This window comes from Sinocyclocheilus grahami, unplaced genomic scaffold, assembly GCF_001515645.1.
Source record: "Sinocyclocheilus grahami isolate Dianchi unplaced genomic scaffold, SAMN03320097.WGS_v1.1 scaffold572.1, whole genome shotgun sequence".
Classification (NCBI taxonomy): Eukaryota; Metazoa; Chordata; class Actinopteri; order Cypriniformes; family Cyprinidae; genus Sinocyclocheilus; species Sinocyclocheilus grahami.
Window position 1 is genome coordinate 232,033 of NW_015505751.1, and position 14,398 is coordinate 246,430.

General features: G+C 36.9%; 1 protein-coding gene across 1 annotated transcript in view; it reads right to left on the reverse strand.

Annotated features, from left to right (window-relative positions):
• Positions 1-9,793: 9,793 nt before the first annotated feature.
• LOC107556549 (inactive tyrosine-protein kinase transmembrane receptor ROR1-like) overlaps positions 9,794-14,398 on the reverse strand; it is a 131,597-nt gene continuing 126,992 nt past the window's right edge. Inside the window, exons 8-9 of the mRNA XM_016239691.1 lie at positions 13,675-13,883; positions 9,794-11,341 (exon numbers count right to left, since the gene is read on the reverse strand). Coding sequence (XP_016095177.1) covers positions 9,902-11,341; positions 13,675-13,883 — 1,649 coding nt within the window. The 3' untranslated portion in view covers positions 9,794-9,901. The remainder of the gene's footprint in view (positions 11,342-13,674; positions 13,884-14,398) is intronic.

Here is a 14,398-nt window from a genome sequence, read left to right on the forward strand (position 1 = left end):
TGCTCTTTCATATTTGTGAAGAGATGCCTTCTCTGCCAAATTGACAAATGGAATCAATTTAATATAGAACGTTTTCATTATTATGACTCACTCTTTCATCAGTACCCGTATCTCATATATCACTTGAAAGCACAGACAAACACTCAAAATATTCACATTCACTATGCGCACTCATCCCTATGCAAAGAACTATACAAATGGCTGATGAACCTTTCAGATAGGTTAAAGATGTTCCTTTAAAGTAGCCTCTTGAGGAGCAGCTGAGCAACTGGTCGTCTGTAGGTTGCCTGTCACATGTTGACTTTCCATTGCTTAACCACAGTGACTTGGAAGGAATAGAGAGCTGATGTAATAATTAATGCAAATTAGGTCAGCTCTTGAGGAAGATCTTGTTGTACCAACCAAAAGACTGGTGCTTTCCTCAGAGAAAGAAGATCTTCATTTACAGATATTAAATAGGTTAAATAGGACATGGATGTCATATTGCTTTACAAAGCAATAATATCCCTTTTTTATTTTTTATTATTGTAGAAAGGTTTGTGTCTATTATAAGCAGGCACAAATTCATTTGCATTTTGTTTTGTGATTTCACTAGAAGACTAAAATATTCTTAATTATTTTTGTCTGATTTTCAAGATAAATGTTTAAAAATCCTTGCGACACATTTACTTAAAATAATACACCAAATAAGATATTAAGACTTGTCATAGAACTCATAATACCAGTTGACTTACTGCAATGCAAAAAAAAAACATTTTGTTTTGTGATTTCACTAGAAGACTAAAATATTCTTAATTATTTTTGTCTGATTTTCAAGATAAATGTTTAAAAATCCTTGCGACACATTTACTTAAAATAATACACCAAATAAGATATTAAGACTTGTCATAGAACTCATAATACCAGTTGACTTACTGCAATGCAAAAAAAAAAAATTTCAAAATAATTTTTCAAAAAATTATTTTTAAGGGATAGTCCACCCAAAAACATTTGTCATCTTTTACTCACCCTCATGTCACTGCACATCTGTATGAGTTTCTCCTGTGAAACACAAAAGAAGATATAAAAAAAAAGGGGTCAATTGGGTCAAATGAGTAAATATTAAGGCTATTAGCCCCACCCGGTCCGTTGAAAGCACTGGCCCGACAGTGGAAAAGCAGCTAATGGGGTCCAAAAACATTGGCCTCCACTGACATTAATTGTATAGGGACGAAAAACATCAGCATGGTTTGTTTTCAAAACAAATTTAATCTGTAGCATTGGTTAGCACTATGCTAATGTTTTCTCTTAATCTCATAATCATGCTTACTAAATAATTGGGTGAGGGCTAATACCAACCCAGCAGTTTTTCTAAGAATGTATTAACTAATAGGTCAGATAAATTAGGAGGAAATCCAGTGCTGTGCCTGTTATCCAGGCAGAAAGGAATCGACTGCCTAGAATTTGATTGCCTGTTGCATTGCTATTCTCACAGTAGCTGTAAATTGTCTGGTGCTTTAATGGATTTTGGTGTTTGCTGATTAGCCCACCATCCCCGCATGTTTCCTCCTCATAGCAGCATATCACCGCAGTACAGAGCATCTTCAGAATCTTCTTCCATTAAAACTGGGTGAATCATCTCTTCTCTGCCTTAGTCCGAGGATGTGGCCAGCATTTTGCATAATATGAACTGCAGTTTGAGGTGTAAATATGTTAGGTTATCATTTGTGTTTAACCAGATTTATTTGTAAACAGAAATGTAGCACAAGTACACTGGTTTTTAGATACATTCACTCGCTCTCTCTGTTTGTGCCTCTAGCTACACAAAATAAAATACTATAAAAAGCATTGTTTGTCAAGACCACTGGACAGTATACTAGTCTAAAAAACGTTGTGCAGCAGCGCCATCTGCTGTCTGGAATGTTACTTTCGCCTATTACCATTTAGAAAAAACAAAATGTCCCCCCACTAACTGGAATCACTGAAGTAAGTCTTGAGAAATTTTGTATGTCTGGGGGGATGAGCCGCGGCCCACACTTGTTATCCAATCATACAAACTTGAAAACAGCTGTCGGCCAATGGCGCGAGTTTTGGATGGGACTTTTGGCCAAATCGTGTCTAGGAGTACTTTAAGTATACATTTCCATTTGATTCGTGAACTAAAAAGTGAAACTTAAATGTGAACATTGGCTGTTCCTATAAATGTCAGGTGATTTTACAGCATGTAAATTGTGTGGCAATGAGCCATAATAACCGCTATCATCAATATGCTTTCTTCATAACATTTTCTTCATTCAAAATTATCTACAGTTGCGAGATACAATCTGGTTTATTAAATATCACAACTAATCTTGTAATCATGTAAGGATCATGCCAATTGAAAATGGATTTCTGGTTTTATTACAGCAGTTTTAAAATAGGCCTAATAGTTACACCCTAAATGAAGATAACTTCATTGCATTTATTTAGAGACGTTTACATTCTTTTAGCTTTAGCAAAAAGGTCCAGTATCCATATTGCACTCAAAAGATTATGGTTTTCTTTTCGGCAAATCTCTTTTACATGCATCCAGACATAAATGACCCTCATTCAGTACAGTTCTTCAGACCTGTCAGAATATACTCATAAATGTCCATGTTTGTCTGTCATACCATATACAGCACCACAGAATGTGGAGTCAGACATTAAATCAGGAGAAACATCAAATGTATCACCACACAGCTGACGTTTGACATCTTTAACGCGCCAAAAAACTTTTGGCAACATGAAAAAAGCACTCTCAGAGAACAAGAAGAGGCAACACAACTAAGCACACATATATAACTCTTTACAGTGTCAAAGCTTGTTTCTTCATCCATTTGACTACATTCACAGGCACACAGCATTGCAGGTGGGCCAAAAGAAGCCTGCAGCAGAAGTCTGATTTATGGGGACTGCAGAGATGCTACACAGAGTGGCAAAGGTGCCACCTGACGAGATTGATGACAGGAACTGACATGTTTTTTTGGCTTGGACTAAGGTACTAGTACCCCTGGGTAAAGTTATAGCCAGTCTCTGAGTGGAGGCTGGAGCCTGAAGCAGTAAAACTGTAGGCAGCATAGGCAACCACAGAGCCCAACATCAGTCCAGACATGTAGGACACAGTCATTATGTTCCCTGTGGGAAAAACAAATCACATGGACTAAAGTTAATGACTGCATCTCTAGAGAAGAGATTATAAATGCATCCTTCTGAAGGTTTAGGCTTAAAATAATTTTTCAAAAAATTATTTTTAAGGGATAGTCCACCCAAAAACATTTGTCATCTTTTACTCACCCTCATGTCACTGCACATCTGTATGAGTTTCTCCTGTGAAACACAAAAGAAGATATTAAAAAAAAGGGGTCAATTGGGCCAAATGAGTAAATATTAAGGCTATTAGCCCCACCCGGTCCGTTGAAAGCACTGGCCCGACAGTGGAAAAGCAGCTAATGGGGTCCAAAAACATTGGCCTCCACTGACATTAATTGTATAGGGACGAAAAACATCAGCATGGTTTGTTTTCAAAACAAATTTAATCTGTAGCATTGGTTAGCACTATGCTAATGTTTTCTCTTAATCTCATAATCATGCTTACTCATAACAGAAAGATTTGTTGTTGCTCACTGTTTCTTGTAAATACAAGAGAAGCTTAACTGAGAGGAGACTGAAAGGATTATTTTGAATGCTCACAGGACTGACAAGTTATGGTTTGGGGGCTCATCAAAATTTTAGGCCTTCATCTATATTTCATTGGGGTGGGGTTGTGAAGTGACAAAGTTCTTGGACTTTACCTGGTGTGTGTGTGTGTGTGTGTGTGTGTGTAGAAGCTTGGCATTCTAGCTGTATGTGGTGTAGCCAATGATAACCTGAGAATGTGATAGCAAAGTGAGAGATAAGATTAACATATAGCATTTAGCGTCACCCGAGCCAATGTTTGACAATTTGACTAAAGGCTGGAATACACTACAAGACTTTACAGAGACTTTGATTTTTAGCTTCAGACTATGATTCCATTCAGTTGGAGCAGATAAAACATGTTTGATATTTTGAGGTGATTTTAGAACACATTTTCATTTGTCACATGTCTTCTAGCAACAAGGTGCACATTTCTGGATGAGTTTTTTTTTTAATTACCTGAAAGTGTAGTAGTGTGTGAACCTCGGTCATTTAGTGTTTGATGCCCTGTAACCATTTACAAAATTAGGAAGCGTATGCATATAGTGTTATCAAATCTGTTCTGATTTTAAAAGTTATGTAGTGTATTCCAGCTTTAAACATGCGTTTTAGTCTAAAACTCTCAAATTTGAAAACAATAAGTGTTCTGATCTTAAAAGTTATGTAGTGTATTCCAGCTTTAAACATGCGTTTTAGTCTAAAACTCTCAAATTTGAAAACAATAAGCACATCTGTCTAGTTGAAATTCCAACCATTTTAGCAGACTTCAAAAATGTATGTTAACAAGCAGTTAACCCCAATAAAATAATAGGCCTACTAGTTGGGTAATTTGCATCAATATAAGAAATCACTCAAATACTGCTCATTCAAATACGTGCATTTATTGCTTGGACGGAGCAAGAACACTTAAAATGCATGTGTAGACTTAGTCGAGGGATAAAGTTTACCCTCTTCAAATTAATGCTGTTGAACTGAATTTACGGAGCAAACTATTTACTAAAATAACCGTTTACAGCAATGGGTGGCTTTCAGAATCATCATTGGCTGGTAGAAATACAAAAATAGGTTACATAACAGTTTTTACATAAAAATGAAGTTAAGGTAAAGGTGTGAATAATTACATTTTAGACACATTGTCAGTAATTTCACTAATGAAAATAAATGATCAACACACAGCGGTGTTTCATTAATGAATCCACGATTTTAAACGAATTGAGTGAATCAATGATTCAGTGAACCATTCATAAAGGCAGTCACTTGCTTCGTTTCTGAAAGAATCAGCTGTTTGAACGAATCGATTGAATTGAATGACTCACTGACTAAAGACAGGTATTTGCCACCACCTACTGGCGCTTTTAGTTGTATATAGAGCAGCGTTTTTTTAAATAATATAATATTTCACTATTTAGGCCTATTTGTATTTTTGTACGTTGAATTAAAATATTTAAAGCTGCTTTCTAAAGCTACTTATATTTCAGCTACTTTTCTGTAATGTCTATTCAGTGTTTTTTTTTTCTAAATGAACACAATGATAACTATTATCTTTAATAATAACTTTATCTTTAATCGGCACATGATGTGCATGTTAATTAATTAATCTCATTAATTTGAGATTAATTTGATTAATTGGTCAATTAAGTAATTAATTAGATTTTTTTTAAATAATCATCCGATAGCCCTATTTAAAACATAAAAAATCCCCCCCAAGCTCTGACCCCCCGATGGTCACTGTGTAATTCGCACCCTGCCCATCGGTATTGATATACTTATGTTGTACCTCACTTGGAATCCATAAGGTATGTCACCTCTGCTATGTGCCTCACTAACTGGTCTAGCTCACTTTTTACACTTTTTTGTGCACTCTTAGTAAAACTGAAAAATATTAAATTTTCTGCCAAACGGCAAATAACCAGAAGTAGGCTACGTTTCCCTGCATAGTTACAGCTGAAAAGGCGTGTTTTTGCGAAGTCAAGATACAGTCTTCAAGGTCAAGTAGCCTATACAATACTCGAATATTTGAGGATAAATAAACGACTCGAGTCACCCGCTTGACGGTGTTTGCTGGATTAGATAGCCTACACGCTGGACGAGGTCGATAGTCACGATATCTATTTTGACTTAGCAAAAAAACTTTGGTGCGTTTGCATGAAACTCAAAAAGACATTTGGAATATCCTAATGTTTGAGACTCAAAAGACACAGAAGACTCAACTGTTTATCCTGTTATATAATTCTATTGAACTATATTCACTACTTATGCATAATTTCCATATTCCATATTTTTGCCATTCCTCTTCTCAACCACACCTTACAAGCCCATCCTGAGGTTTGCTGGCTCTTGTTGTGCCCAGATCCACCCCTGGCCCATCATCAACTGCACACCTGGATCCCATCTGCCATTATGGGGTTTCATCCAAAGCCAGGCCCAGTCATAACCATTGTCTGTCATTTACACAGCCCTACTATTTGCAAATCATATCATGAGTCATTGTAATTGTATAATATGATATCATTAATGTTTAATTATGTTCAATTTATAACATAAATTATATGTTATAAATTGCATGTTTCTTCTTTATCTTCTTAATAATAAATATTTGGAATAATATGTAGCCTATTGTTAAAATCCTATTATATTGTTATATTTTTCTCTCATAAACCATATCATGTCATTGTAATTGTATAATATGATATCATTAATGTTTAATTATGTTAATAATGTTTATCTTCTTAATAATACATATTTGGAATAATATGTAGCCTATTGTTAAAATCCTATTATATTGTTATATTTTTCTCTCATAAATGGCACTTTGACACACATTGTCCATGGTGTGGATTTATAACTTCACGTGGCATTCCAGAGCCAGAGACTGGATGGCCATTCCTGGGACCGTTCCAGATAAGAAACCGGAGAGGAGAACTGATCAAAAACATTCCCAACATCAAACCCCTCTCCTCTGAATGTTCTGTGTTCAAGGTCGTGAGTATTTTTTTTCTCCTGGTTGAGACAGAGTCTTTATGGGAGTAATCATAAAGTCATGCACACATCATTTCTATTCTTTTTCCTTTGGCAAACATGCTGCACTTGTTAGTCTTTTGAAAAGATTTGTTTATCCAGTGCCAAGGAAAATTGTTTGACGTACCTTTGAAATGCATGCAGTACTATAATGTAAAACATTCACATGCAGACACACACGCTTACCTAGCTAAATGGGCACATTGCATAGACTTCTTGCATTTTTTTCTCCATTGTTTTTTTTATATATACAGCTAGTTAAATATATATTATAACCTGATTTTAACTACAGGGGCAGTCTTTTAAAATAGTGAGGACCAGTAAAATGTCCTCACTAGTGGCTTGTCAAAGTATTTCACAATGTGAGGACATTTGGACATATCCTAGTCAGTGAGCTCATCCCCAGAATATCCCTTATGAAAATTAACATTTTACTACAAATGAAGCCAAAAAACCATGGTCATTATATTTAAACCACGGTAACCACAAATTACTACACTAACCATATTTTAATCATGGTATTAGTAGTAAAACTGGTTAATTTTCGTAAACAATCGCCGAAAAACATGGTTACTTCACTTTTACTAGGCTATAATAAAACCATCCCTGCGTCTCAATGTTCATACTATCCATCCTAAATAGTATGTGAGATCATTAGAATAAGTGTGTCCCAAAGCATAGTATGTAGAAAACAGTATGCCAAAAGTCCCCGGATGGTCTACTATTTCAGGCCGATTTTTGAAGTGTGGATCCGTGCACACTCTAATGGCTAAAATTGCCCACAATCCATTGCGCTTGGTTTGAAATTTGAAATTAGTTAGTTTAATTTCCATTTGAAATTAAACTAACACTACATTGCCCTCTTCTGGTGGTTTATGTGAAACGCTCTGCAATAACCCTGATTTGAATGTTAATTTGAGGTCTGCTACTGTCCGTTTGTGGCATATAAGAGCAGTAAACTTAAATATTATAGATAAAAACAATAACAGAACCTTTGAAAGATATTAATGATGTACACTGACATGAGATCATAATAGAAGACTTGAAAAAGAAATGACATTAAACCAAGCTGTTTATTTAAGTGGCTTTTATAATGTCAACACACTGTATGTTCAGACGTACAATAATAAAACTGCAATATTGATGTAAAATTGTGTGACAAATCATATAAAAATAAACCATTGATCTACACATCAGTTTATCATGCAAAACATCTGTTCATGAAATGTCATGACGCATCAGAAGACTGTCCAAAAGGCATTTCATAGGTCTCAAGCAATCATGTCTTCACAAACACTGTACCCTGCATAAAAGATCAATTCTTGATTGTCTTCAACACAGGAAAAGGGTGTCGTTGAATTAAACAGTTGCATGGCAACAAACCAAAATGAGAATGAACATGACATACAGCTGCTTACTAAAATGATTTGTTTAATCCCTGTTTCTGTGAAATTGCAAGAGATTAAACAAGCTACAAACTCAGAGAGAGAATAAAGTTAACAAACATCAAATGAAAGCTGAAAATCGCAAGCACATACAGTATTAACATGAGACAAATATAAAGAACTTCATTCAATCAGAGTCGCAGAGTGACACTGACCTCTAGAGGAATTTTTAGGCATTACATTCTATAGGTAGTGAGGAGTTTATTGTAGAAAAATTCTGCGTCAGTTTTAGGACAGATTTCACATATGCTTTGCCAAACAGTGATGTGAAAAATTGACGACTCGTTTAGACAAATAAAATGTTATCCTGACGGTTTCAAATATTAATGTATGCTCTGGGTTTAGGCGCGTATAGAATATAAAAATCACAAGAATGTTTTCTGGTTGCCTGAATTTGCTGTATAAGGACTGGAGGTAGGAAGGCAAAAAAGGCACATCTGAATCCAATGATTGTGTCACATCCTATCATCTTAGATTTCTTAATCGATATATCCCACTATGTATGTGATTCAATGACAGTTGAGAAAAAAAAATTATCTGAAAGTTAGCAGTCAGTTTGTGTATAAATGTAGGTTTCTGCCCAATTCTGACAGCTTTTGACTTAAAGGGATTCACCCAATTTATTTATTTTTTGCTTGCTTGGTTACATGCTTGGTTAGTACCAAAGTTCTCGTTATTTTGTTGCAGCTACACCGTTGCCACTTCAAAAGCCTGTCCCTTAGAAACACAAATGTTGCCTGAGAAGTCACTGGCTTACAGCGAACGCAGCCCTGGTGTGTCTCGAGTATTGAAATGATTTCAATTAACAGAAGAATGTCACAGAACACATTCTCTCCCACATGTACAAATGCCTGACTTCATAATAAAATGCAGGCACATATGGTGACCATAATTAATGCAACATTTTTTTCATATTAAGGCATCAGTGATTGATATTCGCAAAACTATTCCCTTAATTTGGGAACTTTGGCTATAGGGTTGGATTTCAATGCGATAATAATGCAATTTAACTGATTCCAAAATGTAATGACGGGACAGAGACCAAGACATTCTAAAGACTTCCAGGAAGTCGTCAATAAATGAAATTTTAGACAAAACTGATGATAAACCCACAGCTCTGTCGAAAATAATCGTGAAAGGGCATGATTTCAAAGTTCTGGTTGGAAAAAGGACATTTTAAGGCCACGTTTAGTCATACTAAGTCGAAAAAAGTGGCATGAACTTCACAGAGAATATGTGAATATACAAGTTTCTTTTAAAGGGGTAGTTCACCCAAAAATGAAAATTCTGTCATTAATTACTCACTCTCATGTTGTTCCAAACCCGTAAGACCTTCGTATCGGAACACAAATTAAGATATTTTTGATGAAATCCGAGAGCTTTCTGACCCTGCATAGACAGCAATGCAACTGACATGCTCAAGGGACAGAAAGGTAGTAAGGACATTGTTAAAATAGTCCATGTGATGTGTAGTTCCCTGGCTGTCTATGCAGGGTCAGAAAGCTCTCAGATTTCATCAAAAATATCTTAATTTGTGTTCCGAAGATAAATGAAGGTCTTCCGGATTTGGAACGACATGAGGGAGAGTAATTCATGACAGAATTGTCATTTTTGGGTGAACTATCCCTTTAAGACACATTTATAAAACAACATTAAAATATAAACTTTCGCTTTTTTTTCAGGCTATTACATATTTACAAGGAAGGAAAAAACATTAAAATATCAATAATTCAATAGATCAATATACAGGACAAAACATGTATTCACAAATTGGCAGTAATGATGGATTCACTGTATATCAGTCTGTTAGTGTCAGCCAGCAGCGCCGCCTGACTCGGGTCTATTTGCATGACCTTCTGTGCCATATGTCCAAACACTGGCATTGTGCCGCCCGGCAATGCTGTCATGGGCGTCAGAGTGACACAATGAGAAAGCAAAGGTGTATTGGCGTCATGATTGGAGCCTGTGGAGGGGACGCTGGTCACGTGACCCGTGCTTGTTGAGCCGCTGGCGCTGCTGGGCGACCGGCTCTTCGGAGGAGGGCAGTGCTGCACCACCTGTGGAGGGCCCTGAGTTGCAGCGAAATGGGCAGCAGGGAAGGCAGCATAGCCTGTTGGGATAGGGTATCCGTTTACAGGTATAAAACGCTGGTTTTGAGGCATCGGTGCTGCCATGAAGCCTGTGATTTGTCCCGGTGGGAGGCTCTGCGGTGCTCCGTAGATGTATCCGGCATAGCGCGGGCTGCTGAGGTTGCTGACGGGGCTGGCGCTCAGAGAGGTAGTCTGGGTGGTGGCGTTGCCTCCGGATGGTGTGCTGGAGCTGGCGTGAGAGGACAGACCCTCCCAAGCACGTAGTCGGGCGTGGATGTCTTTGAATCTCGGCCGTCGAGCGGGTCCTTCCTGCCAGCACTCGGTCATCAACGCATACACGCGAGGAGGGCAATCCTCTGGGCAGGGCAGCAGCTGCCTCTTCCGCACCATCTCCATCACTTCCTGGTTGCTGAAACCATAATAGGGCTGCAGGCCAAAGCTGAAGATCTCCCACAGAACCACACCAAACGCCCAAATGTCAGAGTCTGTTGTGTACTTCCCGTAAATGATGGCTTCTGGTGGCATCCAGCGAATAGGAACGAGCATTTTGGGTTGGACTCTGTAATAATCTGAAGCGTAGATTTCTCTTGAAAAGCCAAGATCAGAGATCTTGATGTGAAGTTGCTCACCAACCAGGATGTTTCTTGCCGCAAGGTCTTTGTGGACGTAAAAGTGGCTTGCGAGGTACTCCATCCCAGCTGCGACTTGAATGGCCAGGTGAAGGAAGTCTCCATGATCAAGACTGGACTTGACGGTACCATCTTCGTCGCTACTGCAGCCCACATCTGAGTGGGGAGAGTGCATGATGAGAAACTCATGGAGGTCTCCTTGGGCTAGGAACTCGAAGAGCATGCAGACGGGCTGCTCTTGGGTCACGACACCCAGGAGACAAACCACATTGGGATGATGAAGTTCTGCCAGGACAGATGCTTCCTGCTGGAAATCGCCCCAATGTTGTGCACTTGAGATGTCCTTCAGTGTTTTTATGGCAACTAGCTGAGCTTGCTCCATGCCTGGCAGGTACAGGTGGCCTTTGTAGATCTTACCAAAGTTGCTATCTCCCAACTCCTCCATGAAGCGCACTGCAGACAGAGGAAGTTCTTTGGCTTTGCTCTACAGAAGAGGAAGAAAAAGAAGAGTAAGGCTGGGCTGGCAAATTTGTTATTGCAGATATCAGGCAATAATGTAGTAAATGATTTGTGATCAAGTAACATTATTCAAAACAAATTATTTTGAGACATATGTAAATATATATAAGAAATACATGCAGAATACATTTTTAGTGTCAGTAATTATGTATTTCTCAATTTAATTCCATTATTATAATTATTATATATACTTCATATCACATTATAATAATTATAATAATGGAATGATATATATATATATATATATATATATAATTATTTGGTTTATTTGTTATTAATCTCATGATCATCTACCATTTTTAGCAGAATATTTAAAATGAATGTACAATAAGCTAAACAAAATTAGTAGTTATGAGATTTGCGAAAGATTACATTATTAAAGGAATCTTCATAATACTATTACTGTTATTAAAGCCTAACTTAAAGTAATATTTAGATAACGCATGATATATATATAGATATATATATATATAATTATTTGGTTTATTTGTTATTAATCTCATGATCATCTACCATTTTTAGCAGAATATTTAAAATGAATGTACAATAAGCTAAACAAAATTAGTAGTTATGAGATTTGCGAAAGATTACATTATTAAAGGAATCTTCATAATACTATTACTGTTATTAAAGCCTAACTTAAAGTAATATTTAGATAACGCCAAAGGTACTTTAAATAAATAGGCTTGAATAATAAAATATTTAATTGATAATTAAATTAAATTATTAAACAATTTGAGAGAAAAGGTATGGTAATAACATGTCATGCTTTTTTTGTTAATCCATGAAGAAACTTTTGTCAACTGTTGTAGCTTTGTTTTTAATCTTTTACTGTGTTGCTGAAAAACAAGACATGCGGCAACCTCAACCACTGACCACAGAAATGCATAAAACCTCTGTTTACTCTTAAAATATTCTCTGTCATGTACATTTATGTACTTCGCAGAAGCTGTCTTAACACTTACATGACAGTCACTATATGTCTCTGTATGGTTTTATCCACTATATGCATGATATAGCTGTAAGTAACATGCATAATGTTGTGTGACTGGTATGGACAAGACTCATAAAACAGGAAATAACAAGTTTGCCAAAAGGTCACAGCTACATTCAGCGGAGAAATGAACTGCATCAAATAAAAGATAGGAGTCTCTTTCTTTGAAAGAAGCAGATGTTTTGTATTAGCATCAACTCTGCCTGAGGCTAAACATGTCTCATCCCTGTTTTGGATATTACTTGAGTGAATGGTGACCTTTGTATGACCTTAGTCTGAGCTTTGGCCTGCAGCTGAGACTGTAGATGAGAGGTCTCAATGTGTTACAGATACAAACAGCACTTCAGTGTGTCAAAAGGTCTGATTAATACTGGAACTAAATGGAACTACCATCATCTCATCAAAATATTTGTTTGTAAAAAGGAAAAACCATTTTTAAGCGAAAATCTCATTTGAATCTGCTTTGAATGATCCAAATGGAATGATAACAATATTAGATTCCTCTCCAGGCCTGGAAGAGATTGCCTCCATATGCTCATCCTGTCGTTTTGCCTCCTGTTTGTGCGGTGCCCTTAACTCAGGAATGCACACTAATTCAAACGTTATGAGAATGCCCAGCGACTCCAATGGACAAAAAGCATAAGAATAAAAATCAAAACAGACACAACCGATAACAATGTTTGTTTGCACATATGCTCAATGTTGTTTTAGCACCTGATTCACTAAAGTAGGCCAATCAGAAACTACTTAAATGTTAAAGCTCATTTAGCACCTTTGGGTAATAAGAGAATAAGATGCAGGTTTTGTGTGTCTCTCTAACCAGCAACCAAGATGAAAAAGCAAGGAAAAAACATTTTTAAGCGAAAATCTCATTTGAATCTGCTTTGAATGATCCAAATGGAATGATAACAATATTAGATTCCTCTCCAGGCCTGGAAGAGATTGCCTCCATATGCTCATCCTGTCGTTTTGCCTCCTGTTTGTGCGGTGCCCTTAACTCAGGAATGCACACTAATTCAAACGTTATGAGAATGCCCAGCGACTCCAATGGACAAAAAGCATAAGAATAAAAATCAAAACAGACACAACCGATAACAATGTTTGTTTGCACATATGCTCAATGTTGTTTTAGCACCTGATTCACTAAAGTAGGCCAATCAGAAACTACTTAAATGTTAAAGCTCATTTAGCACCTTTGGGTAATAAGAGAATAAGATGCAGGTTTTGTGCCAGAATCCGATGATACACTGTGGTGTAAATGCACTTTCATAGTTGGTTATGATCTGTTAGTGGTAACATCTTACCTTTGGTTTGTATGCCGTGAGCATGGACATCTCCACGTTCTGGCCGCGTACTGGTTTGGGCTGACGTGGGGCTGGTGGACGTGAGGCTTTCTGGTTGTTTCGGCACACACAGATGAAGAAGAACAGCAGGGCAATGGCCAGCGGTATAGCAACGCTTGGTACCAGGATGTACAGGATCCCCATACTGCTGCTGCCATGCTTGGGCAAATCTGTGGACAATCAATATACAAATATATGAACTAAAACCATACGAAAAGTCTGTTATAACAACATTTGCACTCAAGCTAAGGCCATGCTAATTAAAATATGTGTTTTGGAGTAAAATCTTTCAAAGATTACCCAAGTTTGGTTATGTTCAGAACAGAATACAAGCACACTGCATACTAAAAATATACTGTACACTGCATACTCATTTTTTTAAATGGCATATTTTTTAATCATGCACTTGACCTTATTTCATGCATGTTTGATCAGAGAGTGGTGCACATTTATCATCTCAGAAAAATATTTCTGAGATGCATTTTTAACCAAATTTTGTGTAAGCGTATTTTCACTTTTTGCAGTCCAATGAAATAATTGGTAAAAAAAAAAAAAAAAAGTAAAATCATAGCTCATATTATTAAGTCATGTTTATTGCTCTCATCACACTTGAAATGGGAGGTCAAGTCAAGTGCACTGCATTGTTACTGTTGAATAAAACAAACAAAAAAAATGATTTTAGTAA